Genomic DNA, 27,856 nt, shown 5'->3' with positions numbered 1-27,856 from the left:
TCCTACGTTGCTGAGATTTGTTGTTTGGCCTTGAAAGAAAGTAGCAAGAGCATGCCCAATTGACGACCGACAAAATGCCCTGATTTATTCTTCCATCAAACAAATGTGGTGTTTCGTTAAGTCAACATGCCGAAAGAGGAAGAAGAGTTTCTACGACTCGCCAGCTGCGGAAACCCTGAGAACCTCGAAGCTTTTCTGGAGGGCATGGGTCAGAAGGTTGACGCAAACTGCAGTTCCCAAGACGGTGCAACTCCGCTGATTCAGTGCGTGCAGCGCTCGGGCCGTGGAGCGGCCCCCACAAGCCCCGGCCCCGGTGGTGCTGCTTGGCACCGCCCGCTTGTGCCGACGGACCATCTCGCGTGCTGTCGTCTGTTGCTACGCCATAATGCTAATCCGGACGCCAGGGATAACTTGGGCAGGACGGCCTTGCACTGGGCTGTCTTCTACAAGAACGTGGACTATGTGGAGACACTGCTGGACCATAAAGCCGATGCTAGTTTGAGAGACGATAAAGGCCAGAATGTTGTCCATTTTGCTGTGCGAGTTAATGCCGATTCCTGTTTACAGTTACTTTGTGAAAGAGTTTCCACTGAGGTACTGCAATCAGTTACAATGCAATCCTCCATGTTGAAACAAAGGTCCCTCACTTCTGCACTAACCAATTTGGAAAGAATGTTACAACCCCAAACTGCTTTTTTTCTTCGTAATATCAAATTTATCATTCTCAATGAAGGTAAGTCGTTGCAGAAATGATTGATAAGCCATGAATCTGGGACTGAGAAACATTTCCAGTTTTGTTAGGAAAATTTTCTTGATTGTCCATAGACTTACATGTAGTGTCAGGTTGCAACATTCTTTCCGCCAATTTTGCCGTTCTTTTTCCATGACGTATTTTTAAAATTTAAATTCAAAAAAGTTAATTAGGGATTGCAAAACATTTAGTTAATAAGGTTGCGCTCCCCTTTGCCCCCACTTGTGGCGTCAATATTGCTGCGCAAAGGTTCAACGCAAGCACAAAGGTACTGACATCACGGGGCAAGCGCTTCCCATGCTAATTCCAAGTTTTACTCCAGAAAAAAATACATTCTTTTTAAATTGCAAATTTTTAGGCTCTAATACAAAAGTTATTCACTTTTGAATGAGACATAAAAAAAAATAATAAGACCGCGTATTTTCAGAGGATTGAAAACATCCAAATTAGGAAAAAATAACTTTCAAATTGAAAATTTGTTGAAGAGAAGAAATTTGAATATGTTGAAAACACCTGTGGAGAAATTTAAGCAAAACGTCTATTCATGCACGACTAATAATGTTCTTGATACCCCACACACTTGTACAAGTTTAACCGGTAGGTATGTAAAGTACGAGTACTACATGTACATGTATACAGGTGTAGTATCCTTAATCCGCAGCCGTTTTTTATTGTTAATTTAGCAGCAAAATTATAATAATGGAAATAGGCCAGTGTTATAAAGAACTCCCCTCCTTTCTACCTTTCGCCAACATTTCAAATTGTCTTTACTTTTCCATGATGTTTTGTCCAAAAAACGAATGTATGGCTTTGTGTGTGTAAGACATAAATTACATTATTTCTTTTGTGCACCTCCCTCAATTAACCCTCGCCCGGCCCTTAATGATGCATTCCCGTGCTATACTTGATATTCACCTGGAAAAAATAGAATGTTTTTTTTGTTTCAATTCTTAATTGCCCAGAAGTATAAAAGTAAATTCAATTTTGAATGAGACAAAATACAAAAAATCCACTGACATTTAGTTATCAAATTATTTCTTCACAAAATTTGAATTATTAGCTGCCAGACAATAATTAGGCTCTTGCAGGACGGACTCATCTATGTGTCTTATGCACAAAATGAAAGCCCTTTTTTTCAGAGTGTTGCAGATGTCAAAATTGGAATAAAGTAGGTTTTTTGGTTAGCAAAATATACACATTGAAAAGTTGTTAGGACTAGGAGAAAAAAAATCTACTTTTTGACTTGCATGGGGTATTTTACTTTAAGTGGCCCAATGCTTGGTGTGAACATTGTTTGCCAGTCTGCATTGAGCATATCTTGTTTACCTGTTTTGCACCACAAGACTAATCTGAGAGATCCGTTGGTTTTTTTTTCTGTCTCGCCAGAATGGTTTTGGACTATTCTTAGAATTTTTTAAGACCTTTGCAGATAATCAATACTGCCTGGATTTTAAAATTACAGTCTTGCATCAAGACTACTATTATATTCTACTTCTCATTTGCCAAAAAAAAAAAAGTCTCCGGTTTCTGGTATGCGCGCGTGTCGCCGTAGCCATGCGCGTCGGCAAAGTGAAAAAAAAAATTTTTCAATGAAAGATGATGTCTCAAAACCGCCAAACTCACTGGTTTGACTGGAATCCTGCTGCTGCACAATTTTAACGTGTTTTTGGATGGGGTTATGATCGAGAATAAGCTTTATGTGGCCTCTCTGGACTCCCATATATTTGCACTAAGTTTAGTTGGGCACCATTTGCAGTCATCAGCCGACATTTGAGGCAAAAAAAATCAGGTAAACAAAATAAAGCCGCGTCGCCGCACCACTTTTTGGGCAAGCTCCATACCAGAAACCGGAGACTTTTTTGGGGGGGCCTAATCTGAGAGATCGTTGTTGCATTCATTTTTTCTGTCTCACCAGAATGGTTTTGGACTATTCTTAGAATTTTTTTAAGACCTTTGCAGACAATCAATACTGCCTGGATTTTAAAATTACAGTCTTGCATCAAGACTACTATTATATTCTACTTCTCATTTTGATATGAATGCCTCTCGACCATTGATGGAAGTAAGCCAAGGTTGTATGCTGCATATGGAATACTCCCACCACTTGAAAATGAACTGAGAGAGTAATGAATTCCAATGGCTTTGAGTCAGTCACTTAATGAGAATTCTGTTGTAAATCAATAGAATTGCTGTGAAGTACTGTGGAAATTAACCTTGGAAGTGTTCAATGGGCTATTGACTTGGATCACTCACATTGGTTGTATCAGAGTAATTGGCTTATTGCGCAAAGGGTTTATTGTAAGTGTGGTAATGAGGTTTTACATTTATCTTCACTCATTTGTTTTTGGTTGGTACATGAAAGTGCTGCAGCCGTTACTACAAGCTTCGTAGCAAAATTTTGGCTTGTCAATGTGTTCCTCTTAACAGTTAAAGGGAAAATACAACATTTGCAAACATCAAAAAATAAAACTACCAAATCATTTTGAAATACCTTGCTGGACTGTTAGTGAATGACAGTGTAAAGCATCCTGTAAAATCATGGCACCTGGTATACTGTCATTTTCAAGAAAAGTGGTATTTTTGTATCAATTTCCAACGCTGATCGGCCGATCAGCGTTGGAAAAAACTGGCTTTTTTTTCAAATACTGGCCACAATTGACCATCGCACTTGTTTGCAATCGATTACAAACCTATGAACGGGCACGAGCCAGCTAGACTGGTTCCCTGACCTTACAATTCCCCAACGTATGTAAACTGCTCTGTTTCTTCTTATATGGAGTCAGGGAACCAGACTACAGGAAAATGATTGTTTTTCTTTGTTTTTATAGCGTTTTCGAACCCAAAACCTCAAAAAGGTCAGTGTAACTATATTTGCTATATATTTCCAACCCCCCAATTCCATCCATTTCTGAAAATTACAGCAAAAGCAAATGATGTATATTCCCTTTAACTGTAACTGTTCCAAGAAATTGGAACACAACAAATTCCCTTGTGTAATCCTAGGCCGGCTACTTGTAATAGAATTTAAAAAAAAATATAATCTTTATGGACAAAAAATATATTAAAGGGAATATATTCCCTTTAATATATTTTTTGTCCATAAAGATTATATATACAACATTTGCAAACATCGAAAAACAAAACTATCAAATATTTACGAAATACCTTACTATGATGTTGATAAATGACAGTCTAAAGCATCCTGTAAAATTATGGCACCTGGTGTGAAGTCATTTTCAAGAAAAGTGGTATTTTGTATAAATGTCCAACAGTGGTCGGCCGACCACCGTTGGAAAAACCTAACTATTTGTTCAACCACTGCTCCAAATGTACCATTTTTTCAGTCCAAAATTTGTTTGCTGTTGGTTACACGTCATGAACGGGTGCAGACCAGCTAGACTGGTTCCCTTACCGTACCTTACAATTTTCCGGCATCTATAAATTGATCCATTTCATCTTCAGTGGAGTCAGGGAACCAGACTACTTGAACATTTTTTGTTTTGCTTGGTTCTTCCAGCATTTTTGAACACAAAACTTCAAACATGTCAGTGAAACAATATTTGATCTATTATACTAACCCCTCAAATAGTTCATTTCTGAAAATTACAGCAATGATGTACATTCCCTTTAATGTCACTTTTTTTCAGAAAAAAGAAATGCCAACCTCCCCGACCCCACCCCTCCTGCACCCAAAACATATGCCACCAGCAGGTGTATATTAATTTGTCATTGCCAGAATACTTTATATTGATCTTAAGCTGGTTTCCCAATACATTGACAGGTGCTTTTTTTTTAAATTAATTAACTCACTACAGGTGTTGGAGCAGCGAGATGTGGAAGGCACACCGCTGCTCATGTACGCTGCCCAGCTGGGTCACGTGCAAGCCGTCAAGATCCTTCTGCGCTACGGTGCAAAACCAGACGCCTGCAACCGGGAGAAACAGACTGCCGCTCACATCGCCGCTTGGGCAGAACGGACGGATTTGCTTGAACTTCTGTTAAGGTGAGTGATTGTTCTTGAAGAGCAGTTGATATCTATCTATAATCTGACATCAGCACTGAACTTGGTTGATTTTTTTTTTTTTTTTGTGTGGAAGCTGGTGTTTGGTTTGCCCATTTTTAAAATCAGGAGCATTTAATTATATATAAGGGTGGATCCAGAGAGGTTACTGGGGGGAGGGGCAGAAGAGCTCTCTCAAGTGTAAAAATGGCCTTATTTGAGAAAGCTTCGGTCACTGCAGGGGGAAGGATTCCCCCTCCGCACCCCCTGAGATACAACATGAATTGTGAACGCAGGTTACAAAGTTGCTCTCGCCACAATTTATTTTATTGACGTGTATTGTTCACTATTTATAAACCAGAGTTAGTTGTCAAAAAACAAGTCTGTGATATTTTGTGATGGGAAGCTGAATTTTTTTTTCATTTATTATATTTTAATTCCAAGTTTGATTTTAGTTAATACTTTTGCCCATGTTTTGTTTTTATCATTTAAATTTGAATTTTTTTTTTGGAGAACAAGTATTGTTTGTTTTCTGAAAAAAACAACTTGATGACAGCTGTTACTCTACAATATTTTTTTTTTTAATCTCAATATATGTTGAGAAATATGTCGGTTCTAAATCAACATGAATGCACCAAACCACCAATGCACACACGTGCGACTAATAACTGTGTCGTACTGTTGTCAAGGTTTTGTCACGTCTGGTGGTAGGAAAAAAAATCAAAATAGGATAAAGTGTATAAAAAAATGTGCATGGGTGAATTTTGCACTGGCTCTGGCTGTATTAAAAATTGAATGGTGGTGGTTTGATTGTGAGATTATTACTGGCGCTGATATAGACTAAATTAATGTATATGGACTTATTGCAAGGAGGATACTGGCAAAGAGCGTGACTTTGGTGTATTGAACTGAACGTTCATGACCAGCATTGTTTTGAAATTGTGAAAATATTATTTTTGTCTAATATGGAGATATTTTGTTTGCTTTCTCTGAATTATTTTTCTAATTTGCGGTTAGTTTTTGTCCCTTTTTTATTGTTGGTATACATTTCTGGTGATGAATTTAAGGTGTTTTTTTTAAGATACATGCCAATGACATTAAATCAGCACAGTTTTTCATGTTTGAAAAAAAAAAGAACTTTGTTACTCTTGGAAGAAAAAAAACATCAGACAGACATCCTTGTGAAATAGAACTTAAGAGAACTGTGCCATCCTCACATTATTTTTTTGTTTGTTTATTTGCTTATTGTTTGTAAAAGATTTCTGATTTGTGTAAAAGATTTACAGTTTTTGTGAGCAGTGCCAGGCTGAAGTAAAGTTTGGAAAGAAAGGAGAGAAATGTTTTTCTTGGGACCAAAAAAACAAAAACAAAACAAAACCAGAAAAATACCATAGTGAAATAGAGTATGACTGTGCCACAGATATAGAACGTGGAGAGGAAAGATTTCCATATAAGAAGTTCACTAATTTTCCTCTGTATTGACTAACAAGCCCCCAGATAGCAATTTCATGTCATCAAAGTCAATTTGAGCAGTGAGAAAATACAAGCAAATTCTTAGAAAACACTTAGATTTTTTCAGTCCACTCTCATAGGATTTGTACACAGGGTGTTGAGTGAACTTCTTATATGGAAATCTTTCCCGTGGAGACACTGTGCTGTCAACATGTTAAGATGGGTCTCAAGATTAGGCCAAAGAGGCAAGACGCGCGAAAAAGAGTGGTGCTGCAAATAGCGTGACCCAAATGGTTTTACACCACCAATATCTAGTGTGATGAACCTCAATTTAGAAACCTCACTACACTGCACGCGTAAATGTCAGTAAACTATCCAAACTGTTGAAAACAATTCTTACCTTATTATTGTACTTTTCTGTACACGTACCTTTAATGATACAGACACGGAGCCAAGTCATACGCTGCAGACGTAAACAACATCACAGTGATTTCTGCGGCCAGTGCTTGTCATAATCCAGAGGTGCTCAGGTTGATCTTGGAGCAGGGTCAGGTAGAGCCCGAGTACCTAGACATCGCTGACGGGGACGGCTTGACACCGTTGATGGTAGCCTGCAGCAAAGGGGGCTCTGAGGTTATGGAAATGCTGATCGATTTTGGAGTGAGTGGGAATATTTTGAAGTCTGTGATTGGAATGGTTAACAGTTGTACTCACCACAGGAATATGTCTAATTTATTATTTATTACTCAATAAGCATACCAGTACTGACTACTAGTTTCAGCATAGGTAATTTTTTCCCCCTGATGAAATATTTGAGGAAGACTGCCAAATTAAAGAATATTGTCACAGACTGACTTTGCTTTTACGTTGCTTTCCATGAAGTGGCCACAAGACTTTGCCAAACTTCCTGTTTGGAGCTTAGCCCTAACAGAACTCAACCCATCAAACCCCAACGGCATGTTTTGTTAGAATCTGTCAGGATGGGTACGGTGCCCCTAAACTGACAGTCTTTTACATTGGGTTGGCACACCTCCAGAAACAAAGTCAGAAATATGTGTGTGCAGTTTCCCATATGGTGTTGGAATTTGCCAGGACGGGTATGGTTCCTAGTAAATCATGCTAGGGAGTTAGGGTTAGTAACTTATATTTTTCCAAAAACAGTTGGTGATTTTTTGGTTTAATTTAACATCAACTATATTTCACGTTATTAAAGCATTTTCTTATAAGTAAATCTAAATTTTTACAACTTCAACAAATTGGATTTTTTTTTCTCGTAACGAATGATCATGTTTCTGTTGAAGAAACCTCAGCTTAAAAAACAGGTGTGGGGGTGGGGAGAAATAACCTAGAAACAGACTTTTCACCTCTGGTTTATCAAACATTTATTTCACAGTAGCATAATGTATGAACCCCCTGCACATACAGGAGATGACGCTGTGTGACAACTCACAAGATTGGTTTGAACAAACAATTTTCATGAAGGTGCACAAATCCGCACGTAGCATCTTTGTGTGTACAACTGGCATGGTGTGGCCATGAATCTAACCCAGTTTTTATGCCCTCGAGACCAATTTAAAGCTGTTAAAGGGAATATACATCATTTGCTTTTGCTGTAATTTTCAGAAATGGATGGAATTAGAGGGTTGGAAATATATAGCAAATATAGTTACACTGACTTTTTTGAGGTTTTGGGTTCGAAAATGCTATAAAAACCAAGAAAAACAATCATTTTCCTGTAGTCTGGTTCCCTGACTCCATTTAAGAAGAAACAGAACAGTTTACATACATTGGGGAATTGTAAGGTCAGGGAACCAGTCTAGCTGGCTTGTACCCGTTCATAGGTGTGTAATCGATTGCAAACAAGTGCGATGGTCAAGCTGGGGCCAGTATTTGAAAAAAAGCCAGTTTTTTCCAACGCTGGTCGGCCGATCAGCGTTGGAAATTGATACAAAAATACCACTTTCTTGAAAATGACAGTATACCAGGTGCCATGATTTTACAGGATGCTTTACACTGTCATTCACTAACAGTCCAGCAAGGTATTTCAAAACGATTTGGTAGTTTTATTTTTTGATGTTTGCAAATGTTGTATTTTCCCTTTAATGTAAAAACTGTTGATTGTTGGTTTACCACCAGGCCACCCTTGATGTGACTGACAAGTCAGGCAAGACCGCAGTGCACCATGCCATCGAGCACCACCACAACGACTGTGTCAGGGCGCTCATAGAAACAGACCCCTCCCTGGCTGCCGTTACCGATGCGGAGGGCAGGAACGCATTGCATCTGGCGACTATAGAGGGCGACATTGAGCTCGTCCAGTTGGTGTTGCCACACGTGGACGTGAATGCGGTCGATAAGGAGAAGCATTCCGCTGTGCATTGGGCAACAGGTGAGATCATCATCATAGAAGTGTGCCAAAATAGTTTTCTATATGAAATCAGAAAAAACTTATATTTTTCACGTACATGTTTTTCTTTAAAAGTGGGAGTACTTCTTGAAATGCAACCAGATTGTACTAACTCTGTATGAAACAGCCTTTCCGTTTCAACCCCCCCCCAAGAAAATAAGGAAGTACTACCCAAGAAACGCACAAAAATACCACAAATCATATCAATTGATAACATTATAATCAAAGTTACAAAAAGTTGCCAGCACCGAGAAAATGTCTTACATGCAATGCTAAATGACCAGTCAGGCCTGTTCTGAATGCTGTGCTACTGCTGTGCCAAACTCAATTAATTTGACTTTTTCAGCTTTAGCATGGTGTTTAGAACCATTTGGCTCGGGCAAATTGAGTTCGGCATGGCACCGTCCTTTGGCTTGACAGGGTTGGCCGTGGTGTTACTGTTCCGAACAGCAGTAGGGGGGAGAATATCAACACCCTCCTCCTCCCCCCCCCCCCCCCCCCCCCCCCCCCCCTCACTGACCAGGGGGGATGGGCCATTGGCCCATCCTCCAGACTTTTTGATGATGGACAAAAAAATGTTGATTTTAAGGTTAATTACTAACTTTCCAACAGCCTAAATGTATTAAGTATCACTGAAAAACGGAGAGCAAACCGCACCGTCTTGATGTATTGCAAGCATACCAGTTTGGATCAGATGTACATAAACAGTGCCCCCAGTACGGATTTAGGCCACAAGTGCACAGCTCAATTCAATTGAGTTTGGCAAGGCAGTGGCAGGGCAGTGGTACGGCTTTTAGAAAGGGCCTCTGTCTACTTAATGTCAAATCTGAGATTTTCATCAATCCCTGTACATGTACAGACGTACATCAATACTGTCCTGATTGATTTCTGCCTTTTCATCAACTCAAGAAAGTTTGCAATTTGAGAGGCTGACTTTGGAAGGCAAACAAGATCAAATGGCACTGTTGACAATAGGCATGCTTATTGATTGATTATTGACTTTATACCCAAAACCTTTTGTGGATTGAATTGATTGACCAGGATTAGGCAAGTACTACACAGGAGAATTCAGAAGGTCGGAGTGTGCACAGCTCTCTGCATTTAATGAGATGTTGTTTTCTATTTTCTGTAGCCTTCCTTCTTTTTGAGTGGTCGGGCACAACCCAACAAAGATTAATCGGAACAATTCTAAACAATGGTCGGGCTGACCCAAGCACAAAAGATTAATCGGAACAATTCTAAACAGTGGTCGGGTCGGCCCGACCACTGTTTAGAATTGTTCCGATTAATGCTTGTTTTCTTTCTTTCTTAATAACTATTCTCCGTGAGTTTTCTCCTCAATGGTTTATGGTATGAAATTGTAAATTTCACCAGATATTGACCCTCATGTCACAATGACGTCATCGGGTATCAAATTATAAGCGATTTTCGTTGAAAACTGAGCAACTTCTTTCATCTATACCTCTTAACCCTAAAGGGGCCGGGTTATTTTGACCATCTCTCAGCAGGGGGGGGGGGGGGGGGGGGGGGGGGGGGGGGGGGGGATTCCACCCCCCCCTAAGATCTCGGCCATCGAGTGACGAAAAATGTTGAAACTCGACAAATGCATAGAGCAACTCTTCCTAAACATACCCAAGAAATTTCATGACTATAGGTCAAAGGGTTTTGGAATTATGGCTAATTAATTATTCATATGTACGAATGGCAATTATGCTCTGTGTCACGACGTATATGCATAAATTCAGTTTTCACGGCGCATAGCGCCGAAAATTTTTTTGCTACGTGGCAACCCGTGGTGTGATTTTTATGTTTTTGGTATCAAAAGATGCGCAAAGCTCGAGGCTAAAAAGTCATAACAGCTCGGGTCGCGAAAAAAAAATTTTTAGAGGCTAGACATGAGCCTGAATTTCAAACAAGCTGAAATTTCTTCCAAACAGTTCATGGGATGCCGATAAAACCTGGTATGAATCTGAACCCTGGTACAAAGATGTTATAAATGTGGTTACACGTACGTCATCAAGAATCAAATTACAAGCGATTTAGGGGCAAAGTTTGACAAAGTAGTTTCAGTTTGTTTGTTTTTTAACTGAAAGGAGTATCGGGTTCGTTTTTGAAGACGGTGCCTTCAGCGACATTTCGTATTCCAAGGCACAAAACTGCTTGACCTTCACTTTCGGTGGTGCAAAGGAAATTGAATATTACTAAAAAGTGGAAACATTTTACTATATAAAAATAAATTATAGAAGTGTTTAGTGAGGAATGGCAGACACCAAAAACTTCATGATGACGCCATCATCAAAAAAGGGTGCCGTCTTGTGGCATACAAATAGAGCTTACTTTTTAAACTGCCATTGAACAAATCTAAAAGCAAACCACAAAGGGAAACTGATTAGGTTCATTTTGAATCACAATCTTACCAAAAAAAGTGACTTGAGTTGGATTTGAACCTTGGACTTCCTGATCAACATACATGTAGCACTCTAGTTTCCCAGTTTATCAAAATGCCTGACATTTTTTTATCTATGTTACAGTGTGCGGCCTGTACAACATCATCGCGCTTCTCATCGAGCGTGGATGCAACCCGGCTACACCAGACACACACGGCGGCTACCCAATCCACTATGCCACCCAGATGTGTGGCGACCCATCTACGGCCACCGTGGGGCTGCGATGCCTGCAGGCCCTGCTGCGTAAGGGAGGCAGCTCGGTGAATTGCGTGGATAGCGGCGGCAAGTCGCCGCTCTTGTGGGCGGCCAGCTCTGGTAACGTCCGCGCCTGTAGGCTTCTGGTGGACCTGAAGGCGGACACAACCATGGCAGATGAAAATGGCTTAACAGGTTAGTTAGTTGGAGTTGTAAGTATCAAGAAAATAAGACAATATCATTTAAACCGTGCACTTCTCATAAATTCAATCTGCCATACATAAAACATATACTAATGTAAGGCCAAAAAAAAAAAAGTCTCCGGTTTCTGGTATGCGCGCGCGTCGCCATAGCCATGCGCGTCGGCAAAATGAAAAAGTTTTTTTTTCAATACAAGATGATGTCTCAAAACCGCCAAACTCACTGGTTTGACTGGAATCCTGCTGCTGCACAATTTTAACGTGTTTTTAGATGGGGTTATGATCGAGAATAAGCTTTATGTGGCCTCTCTGGATTCCCATATATTTGCACTAAGTTTAGTCGGGCACCATTTGCAGTCATCAGCCGACATTTGAAGCCAAAAAAAAAAAAAAAAAAGGGTAAAAAAAAAAAAAAAAAGCCGCGTCGCCGCACCACTTTTGGGGCAAGCTCCATACCAGAAACCGGAGACTTTTTTTTTTTGGCCTAAACCTTTCAAATAAGAACCGTCATAAAAAAAATATCCTAAGACAAAACATCCACCGGTACAAGATTTAAAAGTAAGGTGATATATTAGATTAAAAAGTATAAGTTTCAAAGGTATTTGATTAAAATGTGGCATTTTTGAAATTCCATATTCAAATGATGATCTTTCTTTATGAATAGCATAAATAGATTGTTTTTGTCTCGAATGAACGAAGTTCAGGAAAGAGACCATGCAATCACTATGTCTGTACGTCCGTACTGACCAGGGCCACTTGTGGGGTACTGGTACAAAGGGGGAAGTACCCCACAAGTGAAATCATTTGAGGTCCTTATTAGCAGTTCATACAATTCCACCCTCATTACTACCCACAATTATTTCTACACTGATCAGGGTCCTTTCATCCGCATGACTACCCCTTGCCATTGCCACCCTACAGTGCACACCTCACTCTATCAAAAAAATCAAAAAGAAAACAGGCAACACGAGTGGTTCGAGAACAACCTTGTTGTTGTAAAGTCCCCAAAATATTATTGAGGGTGTACAGTTGCATGTAGAACAGTTCGTAAGCACCAAAATCAGATGTTACTTAGGCACTGAATACACATGAATCCTTAGCACACACCGTGTGCCTTACTCTGATGTTTGCAATACGGAAATACACCTGTGCACATACAAGACGGGAAAAGATCCTGAAGTTCCCTCACCTAAACTGAAAGAGACATTCAACAAAAACCATGGTAAAGGGCCAGTCATATATGCAGTGTTTCTGTAAAATAAACAGTTGCTATATCTGGAACACCCAGAACGGTTCTACATGTTAATTAGCATGAAGTATATATTTATATAAGTCAAAACACCGCGCTGTTGGTGTTTTTGTAATTTTTGTTTAAAAAGAAATTATTGGCCATATTAATTTTAGAAAATATTTGGTAAATTTTGAAATGCTAAAATAAAGGCAAGTTATAGTAGTTGGTTCATCTCATAAATTTGGGGTAAATTTTTTGTGTGTTCCTGTTACATCTGACATGTATAAGATTTTGTAATTCAGGACACATTCTGTAAGGCCTTCTATCTCCAAAAGTGATTGCAAAGCAAAGTACCTGCCAAAAAAACCCCCAAAACCACCAAAATTGGGTGGAGTCAAGTTGAATGATTACTTGAATGGCAAATTTCACAGGTCAGGTGTAACAGGGACAAACAAGAATGTCACACTTTTGGACCCCAAGTTTATGGAATGACCCAGTTGGGTAAACACCATTGATGTGACAAAGAATGCAAAATTTGCCAAATGAACTCCCTGGAAACATCTTAACCTTGAGGCATTTTGGAAGAAATTTTCCTGAATCCTCCGAAATCCCCCAGTGTGGAGGAGCCCAATGGCGCATTCTTTGCTCTCACTTCTCAAATCCTGCAAAATCCTCGAAAACTTCTTGGTGGATTTCTCAAAGATCTGTGAGTGTTTGAGCTCATCATGCTAAATAATAATAATAATAATAATTGGGCTTTTATAGCACTTTCCATCGTATCAACAATCTCAAAGCGCTTTACAATGATCACCCCGTCATCAGGCCGTGGGATCACGCGGCAGGCGATATCAGCACTCAATCGGTCCTTGACCCTCACAGGTACCCATTTATACTCCTGGATGGAGAGAGGTAATTGTAGTTAAGTGTCTTGCCCAAGGGCACAAACACCACGTTCCTGGCCTTCAGGCTCCCTACTAATGCTGTCGGTATTCTTCACTTTATTCATCAGCACTGCACTGTGCAACCTGTCGCAACCACCCAGCCTGCCTGGAATCGCTCCTGAGGGACTGTAGGTGTGATCCCAACCCGGTCGACAAGAAAGGCTGCACGCCGCTGTTCTACGCCATCACCATGGAACATTTCGAGTGTGCTCGCAATCTACTCAAGTACGGAGCCTCGCCAAACTGGCAAGATCAGGCCGGGAAAAGGTGACTTATTGTGTCTTCCGCCTCAGAAAGATTCATAATGTCATTTAACTTTGGCAAAAATATTTTGAATGGACCCTTTTTAAATGCTAAAGTTTGTACAATTCAAATGCCTTTTGATTGACCTTGGTTATTATATTATTATGATATTTATTTCTGGTAATGAAACCAAGGATTCCTCAAAAGTGCCCTAGGCACTGTAGTTGGCAAGCCTGAAGAAACCTAGCTGTGGAGAGGAGACAATGAGAAGAAATAATAGTTTTAGAAGTGGGGGGGGGACCACAGAAGAATATTCTAGGAAAAACCCACAGAATCAACTGAGTAGGGACTGAAAACCCAATCCACATGTTGGCCCATGTGGGATTCGAACCCAGGTTACAATGGTAAAAGACGAGGAAAGTACCACTATGCCAACCTGAAAAGTCGAAAAGAACACCCATTGTGGATGAGTTCAAGTAATTTTACATCGGAATATTAAAGATCCAAATTTGAAATCCATAGTGTTCAACTTATAATTTCCCTCTTTATCAATGGATATTAATTTTTGAGTGTTGCATAAAAAAATTTGGAAACCAAATTGAGTGCACTGTGTAGTAAATGCTATTCTTGCTCAAAAATGCAGATTTCCTCCATAATCTGTTAGCGTGGGAGTGATCCATTAAATGAAATATTTTCAGTAGAGCCCAGTCATACCAAACTTTAAATCTCAAGATTGGATAATGTTCTAACCATCCATTGACATGTCTCGACTTCCTTTCTTCAGTCCTGCATTCTGCGCTGCAGTCCGAGGCTCTCTCCCCTTACTGAAGCTGTTGCATGACTACCGGGCTTCATTCAGTCTCCCTACGATGAGCAAAGACACTCCACTCACCCATTGTGCTGAGGCCGGGTACACAGGTAGCTAGCTTGCCCTAAAACAATTATGATGACAGTCTGTCTCGCATTAATTGTCTACTGCGGATGATGGGCAGAGCGTACTGTCCGAAGCATCGAGTTCCCACTGTATTTTTCAACACTGGTTAATAGTGAATTGAGTTTGAGTCAGACACTGTCAGAGTCACCAAAAAGTGATGCAAGTGAAACTTGAACCTGAGTCTGAGTCACAAGGCAAACATCTCTGATCAACTAGCATGCATCCAAGTTAAGTTAGTTAAACTCTGGTTAAGCATAGTTGATGCTGTGATTGGCAAACTAAAAGGCAAAACAATCTCAAATTGAGCAACCAACATCTCAGACAGTTCAGTACCCAATATACTCTCTCTTAACAGGATTCTGCTGGTATACATGTACATATACAATAGATTTAAAGGCAGAGTACATCATATGTCATTTTTGCATTTTTTTCTTAAAGCTATAAAAGTGCTTAAAATCTAAAGCAGGGTGAAGTTTCAGCTCAGTGAATGCTGTATTTTCCGAGAAAACAATTTTCTAGGATCTTGATTTCATTTCAAAAGTTGCTGAGTCATGTTTTTAATTGCCCTTGAAGTCAATGTTTGGGACACGTTCGCCATTCAGTCGATTGCAGCTATGCGATGTCACACACTGAACTTGCGAATAAAAGCAACTGCGCATGGCGTGTGCTTGTGTCAATGCTTGCGCGCAAAACGAACTACTACCGGAAATTTCCAAAAGTGCGTCTTTAGATGCATCGTTGGAAAAGGTCTTCTTTTATTGTTTTCTTCAAAATGACATCATGCCAGAAAGAATAATTTCATAGGGAGTTTAGTACCATTACCATCTTTAAACCAAGTTTGCGTTTCAACAATAATTTCATTACCTTTTGGATAGCTGCAAATGATGTACTGTACCTTTAATAGACCCGAGCATGATACGATAAGTCATGTTCAGTGTGTTTTAATTAATAACCTAAAATCATTTCTTGGCTCACAGATATTGTGTCATTTTTGTTGGAGCACGGCTGCAATGTCGAAACAAGAGATGGGGCCGGGCGTACATCCTTGCATCTCGCTGCCTTGAAGAACAATTTGTTGCTGTGTAAACTTCTGGTTCATCATAAGGCAAACATCAATTCAGTTTTCAAAGAAAAAGAGGTAAGATACAGCACACTTAGATCACTCATTGCAATTTTTCAATTCATAATGGAACGTAGAATTGAAGATGTGATTTTTATCAATGGACTTTCAAGTCATCTTCCAAATCCCCCAAACTGAGTGTATGTGTGCATCTTGTAACATCAAAATCTGTTGGCGTTACTGGTCCCAAAGTGCCAGCCTAGTGTCCTCTTTGTACCGATTTCATTGACTGACTGACTGACTGACTCATTTCAGTCCTTCTGATTTGAGGCGTGCGATCACACCCCCACACCATCGCACACCTAAAAGCTTCCCGAGAAGTGTGAATAATTGCACGCCTGAATTTCCCTGGACCACAGATCACACACCTAGAAAACCACACACCTAGAAAAAACACACACCTAGAAAAAGCACACACCTACAAAAATCCAGGTGTGCCTTTTTCCACACGCCTGTGATTTTCAAAGCAGAAGGACTGCATTTGTGAGCTTGGCAGTGCTATCATATAGGATTACCCCGGTACGCCAATGAATAGGTCTAAATCTGGCCCATTGTGTAGACCACAGATCCTCTACTCAAGGATAAACGACTTCCCTAAATTTCAGGTTAGAGGCGTGATATGGCACTTGCGTGTCGTGCGTGTGCATGTGCGAGACTCGGCGCGTGACTGCAGTCTTTAAGTGGTCAAATTTCTGTCAGGAAGCCAGCTGCCGGCGATCATGGCGCATGCGCATTGTTCTACATGTTCTGTGCGTTGTTCTATACGCGGACGCGGCATATCACGCATGTAGACAAACCTTGCCGTACATTTTGTAGACAAGCTCAGATGAGTTGTTTATGTGTGTAGACCAGATGCATAAAAGACCTACCATGAATACCCATTCTGAATCAATTGAACACAATTTGTGTGATCTGGGACCTGCTTTACTACATTGTAGGCTACCGATAGTAGGCTTACCTTGGCTTGTTTTTCCAGTGATTGCATTCTGGCCTGAATTAGTTATAGTTCGTATTAGACATTAATTCAATGGTTCTACATATACCAATTTATTATCTGTGTTTGCTTCAATTCATTGCTGAAAATCTTGGGCTGCAAGCTGCTGAACACAGCAATCTACTAAGCACAGAACATATCTATTTAGCAAAAGTAGTTCAGTTCAGTTCAGTTTATTTCCACAAAATATCAATTACAGTGACAATGAGAATCTGATAGAGAATAGCAGAAAAACACTTTGAATAATGTTGAAGATAAGTGAACAATAAGTTTGGAAGATACTGCGGAGGGGCCCATAAAGAAGTAGGGTAGACGTCCCGAATTTCGGCACCATAAGAGTCGATTATTATTTTTCGACATATGCAGTATCGATTTACCCGGTACTCCCGTCAACACACAGCATGTGGGCATAGTGCATGTTGCGATACCAAAACTTAATCAATCCCGAACCTGCTTTGGTAATGTCACGTGACTTTGAAAGACGTTCATGTTGTCTGGAAATTCGGCACCGTGTGCCTAAGTTCGGCATTGCGTGCAGTCACGTGCTTCTGCAATGGGCGGCACCACGTTTCAGCGCGTGGGGAAAAAGTTGCGTTACGCACACGTTTAGTTCCGTAGGTTTATATTTTTACGCCCGTAAAAGTTGTATTCAGGACGTCTACCCTACCTTCCATAACGCCATGCGTATTGATCTTTATTGGTCCTCAGCTGATGTTGGCCAATTACATATATTTCTAACCAGTAGAAAATATATTGTTTAGCAAATTTTCTGTGCTAAGCAAGACCAGCTGAGAATCAGCCAAAGCAATATACATAATAATAAGCTGTTTTGTTGGTACCCTTTCTTTTTCCTAGCAAGTATTTTCTGTGCTAAATATATTTCCTCGCTTAGCAGCGAAGTGAAATTGGACCCTGATACATGAATTTGCCTTTTTTGCAGAAGCCACAAACTCCCCTCGACTGCGCCAAGGAGAAATCCAGCGCACAGTGTGAGGACTACCTCCGCTCCTTGGGGGCCAAGCATGGCGCCGACATCCCTGAGGAGTTATGGCAATGTGAGGTAGAAGCCGGGGACCCAGACCCAAGGAAAGAGGATGAAGATGACGATGCGGGAGGGAGGAGCACCTCGGAGGAAGAGAAACACCAAGAAGGATCTGAGACGGGAAAACAGCCAAGCCCACAAGGGCAGGACGAAGAAAATATCCAGTTAACAGATGACTCGGCCAAAGACCAACATCCATCTCAAAATCTGGCATCCAACGATGGCATGAGTACCGATAGTGCCTTGCTCAAGCCCAGCTCTGATTGGATAGACAAGGAGGCACTTGAGAGATTGTCACGTAATAGCAACGGTGGTGTGGATGCCGAAGAACTACAGACGAAACTCAACAACTGGAACACGTATTTGCAAGGTTTGGCCTTCATTTTGTCCGGAACGTAGTAGTTATTTTACTTTCTTCTTGTCCTTTGAACAAAATCAAATGAATTTTTAATTGAACCTAAGTTTGAACTTTTCTAGTCCCATGCACAAGACGTCACAACCTTCAGATCTTATGATGTAACTCACAGAATTAAACAGCTCAGGAAAACGGACTGGTGAACCAGATATATTTTTCATTCAAAACGAATGTGAGCAAATGCTGTGGCAAAGATGTTTTTTTATTGAGCTTTTTTATTATGTAAAGATTTAAGTTGTCTGAGTCACATTGAAATTTTGTACGAAAAAACTTAACTTTTAAATTTAAATCAGTCAATCAATTGATCAATCCAATGAATGAATCAGTAAATTAACTCAATTTGTGATGCGATCTTGGGTAGAAATTGGTGAGCAAAATGGATTAATTGCTACAATGTAAATGAGATGTTTGTCGACCCTGGTAATTTTTTTTGAAAGGTTTGAAAGGAGCTCAATCTCAGCATTACTGCTGTGAAAACTGCATGCTGATACATCTTTAGTTCAAAAATTATGGAAGTTGAAACACCAAAAGAAGTGATGAAGTGATGTGATGAAGTGGCCCTATTTTGGCCTGAATCTCCAAATGAAAGTTCCCGACAAATGACTTTAGTTTGATCGCATTCACAAAGTCCATTAGTCAAATTGTCATTAAAGTCAGTGATTCTACCCAGTGAATAGTCATTGAATCTGAGTCATAAGCTTGAAAAAATGATCGAACAATCACAGCCACTTTATATTTGTTAGTCTTTGTCAATATTTATATGGGTTTTTGTATAAAATGTTGGCTACACGTTTTTGCACTCCGTAATGAGTCGTCCTCCAAGAGCGATTTCGAATAGCGAACTACCCATCCAACACATCAAAAATACTTGAATGACAAATTACAAATACCAAGGTAGCAGGGACAGGAAAACCTCTTACATTGGACGCTAAATTTACAGAATGACCCACATGTGATGGTTTATCAATCCATGAATCCCGCCAGACAACGTGGAATTTCTGGACGTGGTCATCAACTCCCAAGCCCCCGAGCTGTCGGAGGCGCGCAGACAGGCCAGGAGTCAGAAGAAGGAGCTAGTGGGAAGGCTCGAGGAACTCAAGACCGAGCTGGAGAAGAGCTGTCGACTGCTGGTCAAAGATGTGGAGAGGAAAGAAGAGGACAGGAGAGAGAGATCCATGGCGGATGTGGCCGTCGTCAGAAGATTGCACGACATTGAGGAGAGGTTCCAGGTACAAAGCCTTATCCTCAGAATCACAATAAACATGTATTCATAAATACCTAAGACAGTTTCGGCATTCCTATTGGTCGATAGCCCATGAAATCCGGTGCCTTTTAACGTTTCATTGGTTGAACGTTCAAATTTCCCACGTATATGCATGCGCAATACTACCAGTGAATCAGTTTTTCATGGTCCGAAATTCTTACTACACCAGCCCAGCTGCGTTTTGCCTTGATGACACATATATTATGTGGTCTTTGTCTGTGGCAAGTTTGGAGTCGATCTGATAAGAGACAATGTTAAATTTTTAGAAGAAAAAAATCTGCAAAATTTACAAATTCACCAAAAAATCAACAGACGATTATTGTGATGTAAGTGTACACAGAATTGGGGAAAATTGTTTTTTTTTTTCCTGGATTTAACTTTGGAGTTTGCGTATAAGATATAACTTCCCACCAAGTTTTATAACAATCAGATTTTCCCTTATAAAGTGGCATTAAATTCACCAAAAAATCAACAGACGACGTCATCATGATGTTAGTGTACACAGAATTGATTTTTAATTTTTTTTTTCCCTGGATTTAACTTTGGATTTTGCATATAACAAATAATTTCCCACAAAGTTTTATAACAATAAGATTTTCCCTTACATGTGTTTTAAAAAGTGGCATTTTTCTATGATGTCATGATGACGTCACACATTTTTCACAAATTTGTGCTTATATCTACGACCAAACAAATGCATTAGCACGGTTTGTTCTTGATATATGTTGAAGAAATTCAAAATTCCATAACGAAAAAAGAAACGTGAACATTGAAATGCAGATAATATCACTGTAATTCAGAGAGCCAATGCGTCAGCAGCAGCCAGCCTGGATGAGTTCCTTGCCTCTCATCCCAAGTCCATGGTGAGAGGAGACAGCCAGGATCGTCATGGCGATGAGAGTGATGAGGACTCGGCATGGGAAAATATTTGCAGTAGTGACAGGTAATTAGACTGAGTTTAAAAAAAAATTCTCAACCCGGCGTTTTGGAAAAATGAAGGAGGCTCCCCTTTTTTTTTTAACCCCAAGTCGGCGGATTGTTCAAAATGGTGGATGGATTCATGTCCAAAGGAGCCTGCAACCTTTCTACATACATGTAGCTACAATTTTTTGGGACACAAATTGAAAAGACAATATATTGACAATATAATTTGCAAGATGTATTGCAAAAGTATAAATTAAAAAAAAAAACTAAATAAAAGAAGCCAGGCAGGAAAAAGGAAAGGATGGGGATGGGAAACCGGTTTATGTTTTTACCTATAGATATTATTTTAACAATATGTCAGTGATGGGCAAAACCCAATATTGAATTTACATCACCCTGACGCAACTTCCATCTTATGAATATATTTTTACTTGGTCATTTTCCAAAACTCGGCTGTGTATCTCCAGATTCGGCTCTATTTCCAGTTTTGACTTGAAACATTAAAAACCTGTTGAATATCTCCAAACTGTAGCATTTGGTAATATTTTCTTAAAACTTCAAATAGTGGGATGGGAAAGTCTTGAAGTTGTCTGAAGGGGCAACCAGCTTTTCATGAACCCCAACGACAATGCTGTGAATTTTCCTGTACTAATAGGGCTCACTCAATGACGGCTCAATAACTGCAACTGCGTATTTTACGCAATCAAGCACGCATTGCGCAGTGTTGAAAATGTTCAAAACAAGCGGGCTTGTTGCTCGAATTGAGTTCAAAATATGACGCAGTTACGCTGAAAATGCTGATACACGTGGATGGTCTGTAGGAATGACGTCATTTGAACGAGACCTATAATCCTAATCATTTCATGATGATGAAATTTGTGATGGGTGAGACACACGCAATAGAGGTAATGGTTTGTACTGCACTGCTGAATTTTGTGAAAATGATGCGAAAAATGCCCTTCCAGTAAAATGTAGCATAAGTGAAGTTGTATACAAATATGCGTTAAAGTGTATGGAGTGATCTGCAGGCATGATTCCAGAAGGCAGAAGCACGAAGCTTGGCTGCACAGAAAGAACCAAGACTACATCAATAGAAAGAAGTCACTCCAAGCTCCAACGGTCATCACGTTTGCACCAAACTACAAAGCAGGTACAGCAAAGGTTCCCAATAAGATCAAATTTGAAAGTAGTGTTAAAGGTATAGTCCATCATTTGTAATTTGTGCATTTTGTTCGTTTGAAGCAACAAAAGTGCTCAAGATCTAAAGAAGGGTGCAGAACAACTAACCTGATGAAGTTTCAGCTCAGCTTCAGCTGTATATTTCGAGAAAAACAACATTCTAGGATCTCGATTTCAAATCAAAAGTTGCTGAATCATGTTTTGAATTGGGCCTGAATGCAGCGTCCGAGACATGTTCTCACTGAGCTGACTGCAGCTACGCGATGTTGCACACTGATCCGACGAATTATAGCAACTGCGCGCACGTGTGCGTCGTGCCAATGCTTGCGTGCGCTTTGCTGAATAACAAAACAAACTACTAATTTGAATTAGGCCTTCTTTCTTCAAAATGACAGCTTGCCAGAAAGAATTTTTTCACTGGGAGTTTAGTCCCCTTACTATCTTTCAACCAAGTATGTTTATCAACAGTAATTATGCCAGTTACTTTTTGGAAAGCTGTACAGAAATGTAACTAAAACAATTTCCCTGAACATTTTGGATTTGAAATTCATTTGTAAAAATATTAATTTAACAATAAACCTAAATAAAATTTAAAAGAAATTTGAAATCTTAGAGCCTGTGTCATCTTAAAAACTTCAGTTTCACTCCTTCAAGGTACCCAAACTGAGGTTTGAAAATCCCTTCTTAGACTGAAAATTTAAAGGCATTATTATCTAAGATACCGTGAGCATTATAAACTACAAATCATATAGAAGTCAACAATTTTGTTATAAAGTGCTGGTCAAAATTTCATGGGTTAAAAGGGCATTTTGTTTGTAACAGGCAGCCACCAGGACGGCAGTAAGAACGTCGTGATTCCAACAAGACGTAGTCACTCCATCCCTGACCACCGCACCGTCAAGTCACCGTACAATGCAAAAGTGGTGCTGCCTCTCAGGTAGGCATGTCATAATCTTCAAGGAGGCAAATTCCATCTTATGAATAGTAATAATAATAATTTGGGAGGCTAATCATCCTTACTCGTAGCTGGTTTGCTGAATTGCAAAGGACGCGGCTACAACGTGGTCGGGCCGCTGGCACGTAAAGGCGCCTGTGGCACAGCCTGAGATCGAAAGTGTCTGATTTTTCCGGAGGGAGGAAAACCAGAGGGCCCGGAGAAAAACCCTCGTGGCACAGGAGAGAACCAACGCACAACTCTACTCACATGTGATCCGCGGCCAGGATTCAAACCGTGGTCACCTTGGTGAGAGGCGAGCGCTTTACGCACAAGCCACCCATGCCGCCCAGTTTCAGTTGCTGTACCCGCTGTAAAATGTACATCAGATTCGGACCAGCCAACCGATCCCGCAAGCAGGAGGTCGTGGGTTCGAGTCCCACCTGAGTGGTTTTTTTCTAACTTTCACTCGGGAGGTAACACGCTGAGCGTACAGTGTTTATACGTCGGTGTAGGGCAAAACCTAATATTGACCACAAGGAGGCTATTCTTACGTGGTATTTTTTTTGGTCATTGACAAGTTGGGTTTGAGTTGGAACTGTAGAGAATGCTGTCAATTTTTAATGTGTTCTGGTAATGACACCAAGGATTCTTTAAAAGTGCAAAAACATGGTACGTCGCAAGCCTGAAGAAATCTAGAGGAGTACAGTGAAGAAAGGAGAGAGCCTGAATGGATATTCTGGGGAAAGCTACAAAATCAGGTAGGGACTAAAAACACAATCTCTGGTGCAATTGGCCTGGGTGGGATTTGAATCTGGGTCACAGAGGTGGAAGGCGTGGAAAGTATCACTATGCCAACCTGACTACCTAATGTAAAGTGTACAGTATGCCCTACTCAGAGTAGGGGCACATGCTGCATTTTAGGTCCAACTTGTTATACTATAGTTATCCCGCGAGCGCGAGTAGAACGCGGATTAATGTAGTACATCTGTGTCCCACGTACCACGAGGCCGAAGGCTGAGTGGTATGCGGGACACAGACGCACTACATTTTCTGTGTTCCACGAGCGCGAGCGTGATAACGAATTTATCTTCAAGCAAACTTGACGCGCAGTACAGTTTGAAAGAGCACGCTTTACACGGACATTCAGCAGTTTAGCGTATGCAGCTGGAATGTCGCTCGCATCTTGGAACAGCAGAATACGCGGAGTGCGGTATGGACCGAGACTGTGCTACATGGTTATATGTAGCCAACTTGTTGCCATGGATCGACCAATCAGGATCGAGGATTTAAGTTTACTTAAAGATAAATGTCAATATAGCTATGCCTACATGCACATCATAGCAAATGGGCCTTGGACTTGCTGATTGTCCCCTGCTTGCTGTAACAAGCGGGCCATCATCCTTTCTCCCAGACTGCAGGAGCCTAGACGTCGACGGAGCAACGAGAGTCAGCTGAGCGGCCATGAGCAAGCCGAGCTCCGACGTAGGATGGGAGAACTGAACAATGCCTTTCTGTACCCGAAGGCAGGCCAGTTGCACCTCCGACACAACCATCAGGATGTCTTCAACTTGAAAGGTGAGGTCATTCTTTTCAAGACACACTCCCTCCCCTTGCTGTGAGCATGTGGTACTTCCTGAGCACTAGTTTGTGAAGTATGAGAGTGTACAGGGTGAGTAAAAAAAACGAAACCAAAATGTCGGGACTATTGTTTTATTGAACTTCAAAATCTAGGACATGAAAGCCCAATTCATAAGCTTTCTTTTAGTACAAGAATCTTTCAAATCACTCATGTACTTTTCAAGTTACGGAATTTTAAACACAACCACCATTTTAAAGATCTGTCCACGGATCACAAAAAAGGTGTGCGTTCTTTTTGCAAAACGAAAACAATTCACACACATCCCTATGTGATTTGTTTTCGTTTTGCTGAAAGAATACTGATTTTTTTTGTTATCCGTGGACAGAACCTTAAAACAGTGGTTGTGTTTAAAATTCTGTAACTTGAAAAGTACGTAAGTGATTTGAATGATTCTTGTACTTAAAGAAAGCTTATGAATCGGGCTTTTATATCCTATATTTTGAAAGTGCTTCATGCAGAACTTCACTAAAACAATGGTCCCAACATTTGGGTTTCTTTTTTTTTTTACTCACCCTGTAGTTCTCCTGAACTCATCTTAAGTGGTAGCAGATGTCATTCTGAGTTCATGGAAATGGGGATTTCATCATCCCCTCATGTTGACCTTTTCATATGCAACATGGCAAATAATGTTGTAGTCGAGTCCATCGGAAGTCCTGTCACAAGTAAAAGTGGAATGACCGCATAGAGCTGTATCAAATTACTAGAGCACTCACTCGATGTACGAAGTGATGGCTGCTGGGCGCATCCATGTTTGTGCACAAACCTATGGAAAACTTGAAATTTTGTACGGCTTTTTACAGCTAAACAGGTGCGTCATCGAAGCCGATATGCCCGAAACTGAAACGCACAGTCTCTCCGTAAACAATGCAAATGCATGCGTGTATCTGCGGTTTTATATGATATAGCCGTTACATTTTTTTAGCGTCATGACGCGCTTAAGTTGTTTGAGTATGCGCGTTGCATCTAGAGTACACTTTTAAAATTCACTCCATCTAATTGCATTATATTCTGCAAGCAAGCACATGAATTCAAAAATGTCTGCACCCAGGATGGCTTCAAAGTATCTCCACGCGTAAGAATGAGGAGTTAGCGCTCTAGTAATTTGGTATAACGCTATGATAAACCGTTACAAATGCCATCATCATTTCCATGCCCAACAGGAGTCCCAGCTATATGTCGCTATTTCATGTGGCGATTGATCTAATTATTTTCAAGTATTTCCACATTTGGTGGTATTTTTTATAACATAATGCATTACCTTTGTGTTTCTGCACCCATGCTTTACTGTGCATCAGGATCTGGAGCCTGGAAATAGCGTGTAATGGTAATATATGTTCACATTAGTGTTGAGTTGGCATACAGTGTTGTTGTCTCCTCTTCTCACTGTTTTAAACTGCACATTTTCCCACGGCGGGTGTGAAACACGCCGTGGGCTTGAGCTGGTAATGTTGGTTCGCTCGTACCCCAGCCCTGCAAGCAGGGCGCTGGGAAGGGCAGATGAGCTTCACAGAATCTTGTGAAGGAAGTGGGGATGGTATTCTGGGTCATTTATCATGACCTACATGTATGTATAAAGCATCTGGCTGCAGCTGTTGACCGCGGTTAGCCAATGCGCGCAAATGCAATCGAAAAATTTGCCATAGAAATGCATACACACCATACCAGATGTGATTTCTGTTACATTGCGGACCATGTGGACAAATTTTGTGCGTCGAATGATATGCCTTTCGACCCTACGTGAATTCGAAACCGAGCCTTACAGTAACAGAAAAGTTTTACAGATTTTCCTACATTATTATGCTTTTCAACCAAAAAGGGCGCTGCATTTATAAATGGGAGTGATGAATGACTCGGTTTTAAACGGCCGTTTCAAACCTTGCAGGGTTGTCATGATGACTTGCAGGTAACAGGTCACGCAAAATCTATCCAATCAGAGCGTTAATTCGTCAGCCCTTCCCAGCGTCCTGTTTGCAGGGCGGGGGGTACGAGCGAAGTAATGTTGGTTGGTTGGTGGGTGGAAGGGTGAGTGGGTGGGTTGGTTGGCCATATATTGTATTCATGCAACTTGAGTATTACAGCTTTGCATTCGAAGACCGGATTCGAAGATGCGTCTAATTTGCATATTTTTGCACATTAGATCACAGCCCATTTGTTTTGGTTTTCTGTACTCGCGAGGTACCGGTACGGCCCGGGTGCACAAACGGTGCCTTAAGCCGTCTTCACATGTTACCTCGCTGCCGTGGGTTGCACCACTTGGTACTTGTATCTTGAGCCAACAGAGTCCACGGTTAATCCACGTTAGACTATCTTTGCTTGAAACCAAAGCTATGTCGACCAGTTGAACTAGTGTAGTTGTTTATTAAGGACCAGGCTGAGGTCGGTCACATTGTTAGTTAGAATAGCTGTGTGCGCAGTAATGGGAAGCGGGGAGCCAGAACCAATAAGTTTCATGATTTTTTGACCATCAAATCTAGACTTTGTGCCCGGGCATAAGTCACATCGTGAATCAACCACTAGTCGATTAGTATTCTTCGATTGAATTGCTCTTGGACATATCTGTAAACAAAAGGTCACTTTTGTCACATGGAGCTAGACCTGTAGTTACATCTATCATAAGGAAGGTTCATGTAAATAGTATTTTTAATTGACTTGGAGCTTTTTGCTTGGCTTGAGACAGACTTGACTACAGCACTGTCGGGAACAGCAATCATACAGTCTATCCACACTTTACTTTAATATATTTTTGTCAATTTTCCTGTGTATATTTCAGGAGCGTGTAGTCCAAAGTGGAACGGCAGTGAGAGACCAAGATACGGTCTGCGCTTCGTGGCACCAGAGGAGTTCAAAAGACAGACCCAGGAACAGAAGTAATCAGGACTGTTGATCCACGCTTAGTTCGCAGGAAAACCAAAGATGAATATGATCTTATTCTTGTTAGTAGAACGGAAGTTTTAAACTGTTCCAAACTTCAGTGGTGAGCATCATGAAAATTAATCCGTAGTGCAACCATGGGACATCTGTAGGCAAACTGTACATATTCATAGTGCTATTCGTAGCTATTCATGCATATTCTTGGAGATTTGTTGCTCATTCGTGGTGGAAATCTCTGCAAATTCGTTACGAATGTCCCAAGGATGTGCCCGGATGTGCTAGGGTTCTGCTAAGGTTGTACTTTGAATATCCATGCTTTATTTGTAGAAGAACCTTGGTCACCCGTGACCCAGTTGCAGACACCCGTGGCATTAACTTCATTATTCTTAGTAAATGCAATCAATATTCTTCACCAATCCATCTACATTCTTGACAAACCGTGGTGTATTCGTAGAGAAACCGTGCGACAGTCGTGGCTATCCGTCCTGAAACCGTAGTGCATTTTTAGGAAGTCAATTCTCCACGAACCTTACCAATTCATCATGATCGATTGATCCTTGGTATCCCCTCCGTTCACAAGTACAGTTGGGTATGACCGACCGACGCCATCTTGCCCGACTGCAATTCATTTGCCGCGAAGGCGCGGCCACTGCGTGTACATAGAACAAAT

At 40.7% G+C, this 27,856-nt stretch overlaps 1 protein-coding gene across 2 annotated transcripts; it reads left to right on the top strand.

Moving 5' to 3' along the window:
• On the top strand, window positions 1–27,763 carry LOC119741231 (inversin-B-like). Of its 2 annotated transcripts, XM_038216975.1 has the most exons (16): window positions 1–594; window positions 4,567–4,754; window positions 6,647–6,863; window positions 8,340–8,592; window positions 11,142–11,447; window positions 13,693–13,891; window positions 14,652–14,785; window positions 15,779–15,939; window positions 17,856–18,327; window positions 19,357–19,601; window positions 20,437–20,579; window positions 21,589–21,710; window positions 22,562–22,676; window positions 24,088–24,251; window positions 25,611–25,639; window positions 27,086–27,173. In XM_038216975.1, exons 1-15 carry the CDS (start codon window positions 127–129, stop codon window positions 25,628–25,630), a joined length of 3,207 nt encoding a protein of 1,068 aa, XP_038072903.1. In that variant the 5' UTR covers window positions 1–126; the 3' UTR covers window positions 25,631–25,639; window positions 27,086–27,173. The 2 variants fall into 2 exon arrangements, with proteins under 2 accessions (XP_038072903.1, XP_038072902.1); XM_038216974.1 differs by lacking the exon at window positions 25,611–25,639 and having other exon boundaries at window positions 2–594; window positions 27,086–27,763.
• Window positions 27,764–27,856: the final 93 nt, after the last annotated feature.

This window comes from Patiria miniata, unplaced genomic scaffold (assembly GCF_015706575.1).
Source record: "Patiria miniata isolate m_02_andy unplaced genomic scaffold, ASM1570657v1 HiC_scaffold_5, whole genome shotgun sequence".
Lineage (NCBI taxonomy): Eukaryota > Metazoa > Echinodermata > Asteroidea > Valvatida > Asterinidae > Patiria > Patiria miniata.
The sequence above is the reverse complement of the archived record's forward strand: the minus strand, read 5'-3'. Positions and strand labels throughout refer to the sequence as shown.